Below are 8751 nucleotides of genomic sequence, written 5' to 3'. Positions count from 1 at the left end.
TTGGAAATTCTTGATTTAGGAGACAATAACTTCAACGACACATTTCCAATATGGTTTGAAACTTTGACAAATCTGAAAGTTTTAAGCTTGAGATCGAACAAATTGCATGGGCCAATTAGAGCTCTAAGTAATGAAAACATGTTTTATGAGCTTCGAATCATAGATCTCTCTTACAATGCTTTCACAGGAAACTTGTCGACTAGTCTATTTCAAAAATTGAAAGCCATGAGGACAATTGATCAAACAGCGAAGGTACCAACATATCTTGGTAAATCTGGAGAGAGAGATTACAATGATTCTGTAACAGTTTCAACGAAGGGAATGGAGTATGAATTGGATAGAATTTCGACACTTTTCAAGACTATCGATCTTTCAAGTAACAAATTTGAAGGACATATTCCAAGTAGTTTGGGAGATCTCATTGCACTTCGGGTGGTAAATTTCTCTCATAACAGATTGCATGGTAATATACCATCATCACTTGAAAGTTTATCTTTAGTCGAATCATTGGATCTTTCATTCAACCAGCTTTCGGGAGAGATACCACAACAACTTGCTGCTCTTACGTTTCTTTCATTCTTAAATCTCTCTCACAATCATCTCCAAGGATGCATTCCTCAAGAACATCAATTTGATACATTTCAAAATAATTCATATGAAGGTAATGATGGATTACAAGGATTTCCTGTTTCGAAAGATTGTGGAGGTAATTAGACACCAGAGACAAATAATAGTTATTATGAGTCAGATGATGAAGAAAGCAATTCTGAATTTCTAAATGATTTTTGGAAAGCTGCTCTTATGGGATATGGAAGTGGGCTATGTATTGGAGTATCCATTATATATATCATGATCTCAACTGGAAATTTGAAATGGCTTGCAAGAATCATTGAAGGGTTGGAGTACAAAATTATTATTCGACAGAGAAAAAGGCAGCAAAGTCAAAGGCACTAAAAATTTCAGGTATACAAGTGAGTTCTAGTTTAATCTATATATCTAAAGTTCATGTTACTTATATCCAAAGCATATTTCTTTTTCCAAAATAAATTGGTAGAAGCAATAAAGGTGGATTAAGTTTTTCAAAATAATAGTAGTAAGACTTAACTTCTCTTGGTGTAAAAATAAAAATCAGATAATAAATAAATAAATTCCAACATGCATGCAGGTGCTTGGAGGAGCATTTGGTGGAATGATCAACAGAGATGCAATAATATCATATGTTGCTAGCTTATTAGCTAGTTTTTACTTTTTGGTTTCTTTTTAAGTTGTATAAGTAAAGCCTTTTCTTCTTCCTTTTTCTATTAACTTGGGAAAATGTAATGTTATGTACTTTGATGACATATCAAGTTTATGTAAGATATTAATGTATTCTATAAATGTTGTGTATTGGATGAAATGTATGCATTTCTTGGATTCAAGTACGACAATACTTCCTGTCCCTATCTATATTTGTCCATTTTTTTTTTCTAATTTGATGTCTCTTTTAACTTGTTATTTTTGATAAATCAAAAAAGGATAATTTATTTTTGTATATTGTATCCTCAATTTATTAACATTGATTTCTTTGAAAAATGTAGTGAGTAAATATATTTAAGACTCCATTGAACTCACTATTGCAATCGTTGTTTTCTTAATAGGTGTGTTGAATCAAAATTTGACAAATAAAACGGGACAGAAATAATGTATATGTAGCCTTTGGCAGGTACAAAGTACCAAAAAAAATAATTAAAACACCCTCTGAAGCTTCAAATTATTCAACAAGAAACCTCACTACCACCATCACATATAATAATTAACACTAACATGCATTAAAGTTGTGAGACTTCAATATTACACTACTTAAAAAATCACTATATTTCTTCCTACAAAATTTTCTATCTAAAAATATTCAATGGCTATTCCATAGATAATTAGAGATTTGAATCGGTATGAAAAGAAAAAAATAGAAATTGTTTCATATGGAAAAATCAAAAAGCTTCATTGTTATATGCGTTGGGAAATACTCTCTTTGTCTCAATTTATGTGACATTTTTCATTTTTCGAGAGTCAAACAACTTAAGTTTAACAAGAAATTTGCGCGTGGAATCTTCAAATTTTTTAAAAATGAAATTTATATATTTGTGAACTATGTAAAAAGTACTATAAGTCATAATAATTGGCAATTCAAAATAATTAAAAGATATATGCAAAATTTACGGTCAAAGATAGACTTGTTTGAATCTTGAAATCCGAAAACTGTCACATAAATTGGGACAGAGGAAGTAATGGAAATTGGTGAAGGTATTTATATAAGAATTGTGTATGGTAATTTAATGATGTGAACTTGCCAAACAACTTGGATTAAAAATTAGAATCTTGTTGATTTGTGTGACTTGATTATGCTGTGGCAATTGACCGAATGAGATGAACACTTAGGGATGGCAAATGGGAGGGGCGGGGCAGGTGCGGGTTAAACCCGTAAAGTCTTTACCCCGCCCCCGCCCCCGCCCCCGCCCCCGCTCCGCCCCGCATAGCACAATTATTTTTTCTTGCCCCGCCCCGCTCCGCTCCACATGAACCTACCCCGCCCCGCCCCGCCCTGCATAGCTTTAATGTTCTATTGTACCTATTTAAAGGCTATTTAAATCACATGAACTATTCAAAATGTGGTAATAGAGACGATTAATCAAATGGGTTCATTATGGATATTGGTTTGTTAGTGAATGTTAGGATATCTGATATTTGTTGGGAAAAATGCGGACAAGCACAAAATATATATGGTAAAAGTAATAGAAATAAGAAGGGAAAATAATGGCACCAAGAATTTTACGTGGAAACTCTTCTAAATAAGGGAAAAACCACGGGCCAAGAGGAGCAACTGATATTACTATAGTAAGGAATTTTATACTGTAGTCACGAATGCAATACTCAAAGTGATTACTACACACTCAAAAATAACACTCTTTTGATTTTCACCTTACTAAACTATCGCTCACACTTTATTTTTCTTCACAGACTATTTTTCTTGTATAGTCTATGGAATACCTCACTTTGCTCTCAAAATGGTTTTTTCTCTCTAACTTGGTGTGTTTAACAAATGAGCGAAGGGCTCTCTATTTATAGGAGAAATCTACTCCTAATTATGTCACCAATGACATCATGAAAATACCAAAGTTTCAAACTTTGCAACTATGTAGTTATCTTGGTAAGAATTAGTTGGTATGTAGTTGTACCAACTTAAGACTTTGCAACTATGTAGTTATCTTGGTAAGAATTAGGTGGTCATCTTGAGGTTTTGGATATCCACCAAAACAATCTTTATGGACTCTTCCAGAAACTTTTAGCAATGGAAGTGTACTCAGAAGCTTAGACTTGCATGACAATGAATTAGAAGGAAAAATCCCCCGATCTTTAGCCAATTGCAAAAACTTGGAAATTCTTGATTTAGGAGACAATAACTTCAACGACACATTTCCAATATGGTTTGAAACTTTGCCAAATCTGAAAGTTTTAAGCTTGAGATCGAACAAATTGCATGGGCCAATTAGAGCTCTAAGTAATGAAAACATGTTTTATGAGCTTCGAATCATAGATCTCTCTTACAATGCTTTCATAGGAAACTTGTCGACTAGTCTATTTCAAAAATTGAAAGCCATGAGGACAATTGATCAAACAGCGAAGGTACCAACATATCTTGGTAAATCTGGAGAGAGAGATTACAATGATTCTGTAACAGTTTCAACGAAGGGAATGGAGTATGAATTGGATAGAATTTCGACACTTTTCAAGACTATCGATCTTTCAAGTAACAAATTTGAAGGACATATTCCAAGTAGTTTGGGAGATCTCATTGCACTTCGGGTGCTAAATTTGTCTCATAACAGATTGCAAGGTAATATACCATCATCACTTGAAAGTTTATCTTTAGTCTAATCATTGGATCTTTCGTTCAACCAACTTTCAGGAGAGATACCACAACAACTTGCTGCTCTTACATTTCTTTCATTTTTAAATCTCTCTCACACTCATCTCCAAGGATGCATTCCTCAAGGACATCAATTTGCTACATTTGAAAATAATTCATATGAAGGTAATGATGGATTACAAGGATTCCCTGTTTCGAAAGGTTGTGGAGGTATTTGGCCGCCAGAGACAAATAATGCTGATTATGTGCCAGATGGTGAAGAAAGCAATTCTGAATTTATGAATGATTTTTGGAAAGCTACTCTTATGGGATATGGAAGTGGTCTATGTATTGGATTATCCATAATATATTTCATGATGTCAACTGGAAATCTGAAATGGCTTGCAAGAATCATTGAAGGATTGGAGTACAAAATTATTATGCGACAGGGAAAAAGGCACTAAAAAATTCAGGTATACAAGTGAGTTCTAGTTTGATCTATATATCTAAATTTTCATGTTAAGCATATTTATTTTTCCAAAATCAATTGGTAGAAGCAATAAAAATGGATTAGGTTTTTCAAAATAATAGTAGTAAGACTTAACTTCTCTTGGTGTAAAAATAAAAATCAGATAATAAATAAATTCCAACATGCATGCAGGTGCTTGGAGGAGCATTTGGTGGAATGCTCAACAGAGATGCAATAATATCATATGTTGCTAGCTTATTAGCTAGTTTTTACTTTTTGGTTTCTTTTTAAGTTGTATAAGTAAGCCTTTTCTTCTTCCTTTTTCAATTAACTTGGAAAAATGTAATGTTATGTACTTTGATGGTATATCAAGTTTATGTAAGATATTAATGTATTCAATATATGTTGTGTACTATTGGATGATATGTATGCATTTCTTGGATTCAAGTATGAGAATACTTCCTCTGTCCCTATCTATAATTTATTTTTTTATATTGTATCTTTAATTTATTAATATTGAGTTAATTTCTTTGAAAAATGTAGTGAGTAAATATGTTTAAGATTCTATTGAACTCACTATTACAATCATTGTTTTCTTAATATGTGTGTCAAGTCAAAATTTGACAAGTAAAACGGACAGAAAGAATGTATATGTAGCCTTTGGCAGGTACAAAGTACCAAAAAAAAATTAAAACACCCTGTGAAGCTTCAAATTATTCAACAAGAAACCTCACTACCACCATCACATAAAAATTAACACTAACATGCATTAAAGTTGTGAGACTTCAATATTACACTACTTTAAAAATCACTATATTTTTTCCTACAAAATTTTCTATCTAAAAATATTCAATGGCTATTCCGTAGGTAATTAGAGATTGAATCGGTATGAAAAGAAAAAAATAGTAATTGTTTCATATGGAAAAATCAGAAAGCTTCCTTGTTATATGTGTTGGGAAATACTCCCTCTGTCTCAATTTATGTGACACTTTTCATTTTTCGAGAGTCAAACAGCTTAAGTTTGACCAGAAATTTGTGCGTGGAATCTTCAAAAAAAAATTAAATGGAATTTATATATTGTGAACTATGTAAAAAGTACTATAAGTCACAATAATTGGCAGTTCAAAATAATTAAAAGAGCTATGCAAAATTTTTGGTCAAAGATAGACTTGTCTGAATCTCGAAATCCGAAAAGTGCCACATAAATTGGGATGGATGAAGTAATGGAAATTGGTGTATTGGTTTGGTATTCATATATATATATAAGAATTGTGTATGGTAATTTAATTATGTGAACTTGTTAAACAACTTGGATTAAAAATTAGAATCTTATTGATTTGTGTGACTTGATTATGTTGTGGCAATTGACTGAATGAGATGAACACTTAATGATATGCTTTGATTAATTGTTGTTGGATATTGGTGTTGAATTATCATCCTCATATTTGATCAATGCACTATTATGTTTGCATTTATGTTGTACCACTGTTGTGATGATATTGGTGAGGATGAGAGGAAATAGGAATTTGGCCCCACGTCCATGGTGGAAACATTGAGTGGAAACAGGGAATGGGCCATATAGTTTTGGCAGATTCATTGAGATAAAATTGGGATCGGGCCACACGTCTATGGCAGATGCATGGACTAGGAAGTCCCCTATATATGGGTTTCGAATTGAGATTCAATGGAATTGTATCGTAGGACAGACACTTTACTTGACATATCATTGCATTGCACATCATTACCATTTGTGAAGTTGTGATCGTTTTTATGAGAATTTCGATTGATGTACTTGATACTTGACTATGACTGATCTGTACTTGTTGAGATGTTACTATTGAACTATGTGTTCCGTGATTTATAGATTGTTAGGTTGGGTTGATTTATGTGTAGGTTGTAGTTTGTGGAAGTTCGGTTGGAATGAAAGGAGTGCCCGTATTCTGCTTTGGTTGACATAGTGTTTAGTAGTTTGTCTGTTGAGTCTCGTGTGGTTTGGTACTCACTCCTTACTTCTACACTTGTGTAGGTCACAAGCCTAGATCTATGTGATTATCCTTCTTCTCTACTTCGTCCGAGGCTTTTCTGTGGATACTTGAGAGGTAGTTGCTTGTCATCTCAACGAGCCGTCTTGTTCCTTTATTATGTTCTTGTTCTACTCTAGAAACAAAGACATTTGAGACTTGTAATTTTCTTCAATTCAGTTGTAATAGTGGCTTGTACATGTGACAACCAGATTTTAGGGGTATTTTTGAGTTGACTAAGTTACCCGCATTTATGCCATTGATATTTTAATTTCCGCTTTTCTATCGTTATGTTTTGGATTTTCGGCTTACTTGTCATGGGTGGGATAAGACGAGTGCCTCGTTACAAAAAACATGCATCCATAAGCTTTGTGTATTATTAGTACCTTGTTAATTCAATACACTTTTAGCCTATGTATATGTAATATTTGTATCAGTTATACGCTTCATTGTGTATTGAGGTGTGTATTACTAATACCATATATAGATTTTTATATAGTAGTAAACAAAAGGTTTCAAGACATGTATTAGATTGATTAATGGCATAATAACCCTTCAAATCCTTCTCAGCACATTTTCTATTTTCCAAAGCTATAGAGTGTGGTGGGTATTATCCTAAACAAATATTTTTTTTTATAGAAGTTACGCAATGTGTTTTATTAATGCAAGTATTACTAATACAAGCATTATGAATACATGTATTACTAATACATTCTATTTAGCTTTATTTTTATACATGCTACCAAATGATCCCAGAATGTAGAACCAATGCTTACCTAACAAGATACTAAATACTAATAATACAAAAGGTTAATATATGCATTATTTTTTCTAATAAACTCTACCAAACGACAAGAAAAATCTGTGTTTTGCTTGTTTTCTTCTATTTCTTCGACAAGAAAAACAATAATGTTGTTAGACAAATAGAGCCAAACTTGACGTTTCCCATAAGACTTGGGCATTGACTTGAGGATGACAACATTTTCCAAATTTTGAATTGATTGATTATTTGATATGAATAAATTGTACGATCAGTAATGTATTTCATAGAAGAAAGTTAGAATTTGTGTCCCTCAAATTGAAGAAGCATTATGTATATGGAGATAACTATTTTCCCTACCTAATTGTTGAGCCAATTTTTGACTAAGTCTACCCTATCATTATCTATAGTCAACCCATTTGAATCTTTAAGCATACTTTGTATTGAGAGTTATTTCAATGTTTAAAGTGTCTTGATGATCTAGCTAGGTAGGAGTAAACCTATTTGATTTGTATAGCGAGGTGGGTGCTAGCTATATTAATTTGTGTGTCTAATAGTTATTTGAGAAGGAACAAAGATTAAAGTGTGGAGTAGTAGTACTGTGCGATTTATATTAATTTAATCATATTTTTTTCTTGTTTCGATTTTATTTTTCCCATGTCTGCGCCTCGCGTCATGAGGTGGCACAGACATTGGAAAACTTTTGCCCTTTCCTAGTCCGACTTGGTGGATTCTTTTATTAAATATTTTTAAATATTAACTATAAACATTCATTCTTAGCCATTTTTAGAAAGAGAGGAACATTGTGGAGGCAAAGAACAAAAGCAAAAGCTAAATTCTCTAGGATTTATCTTTATTTTGTTGGCTGCATTTAGCTCTATTACTTTGTGGGTGTTCAATTTTCAGTTTTTTTTTCTCAACAAATGGATTTAAGGAAACTTCTTGTCTTTAATTTGTTTTTTTTCATATCCCTCATGGAGATATTTTTAAAGAAAATTGTAGCTTTTTTATTGGTTCACATAGCTCTATGATTGTTTGGTACAAATCTATTCAGATAAAACTATAGATAATGTGTTTACGAAAAGTGTATATTAATTATATATGAAAAATATGCTGATAAAAATGAATATGAAGGGTATATCATAAAAAGTGTACTTGTAAAAATGTATACAACGTGTGTATACTATATAATACAACTATTGTGAACAAAAATTCGTTGGCTCATAAGTGCACACACAAGTGTACATGGGTCGATTATGTAATATAACAATTGTAAACATTTGGAGGTCGAATCCTACAGGGACTTGTGACTGAAAAATATTTAAGAGAAACTATGACTACACAGTTAACAAATGTTTTTCTAGAAGAATTGGTTTGTTTGTTACTTGTAAATTGTAATTACAAAGTTTAAATAATTAATTATCACTAAGTAAACAATTCACAAGTTTTGATTAACTCAGTAAGAGACAAATTTCATTGCTATGTCACTTTTATGCAATTGTGTTGCGTCTATGCTTTCATTGTCATACAAACAATTATCGAGTTGTTCAGGGGCTGATCTAGCAAGGTTCAAGAGGTGTTACGTGACATAATTTTATTGAAATTTATATATATATAT

General features: G+C 32.2%; 1 protein-coding gene across 1 annotated transcript in view; it reads left to right on the top strand.

Annotated features, from left to right (window-relative positions):
• The window catches only part of LOC125861251 (receptor-like protein 9DC3), a 129713-nt gene that overhangs the window by 44047 nt on the left and 76915 nt on the right, over positions 1–8751 (top strand). The window contains exons 5-6 of the mRNA XM_049541193.1: positions 1–661; positions 4070–4105. Of these exons, the coding sequence (XP_049397150.1) occupies positions 1–661; positions 4070–4105 (697 nt within the window). The remainder of the gene's footprint in view (positions 662–4069; positions 4106–8751) is intronic.

The sequence above is a fragment of the Solanum stenotomum genome, chromosome 4, assembly GCF_019186545.1.
Source record: "Solanum stenotomum isolate F172 chromosome 4, ASM1918654v1, whole genome shotgun sequence".
NCBI lineage: Eukaryota > Viridiplantae > Streptophyta > Magnoliopsida > Solanales > Solanaceae > Solanum > Solanum stenotomum.
Note: the sequence above shows the minus strand (reverse complement) of the source record. Positions and strands in the feature narration are given on the sequence as shown.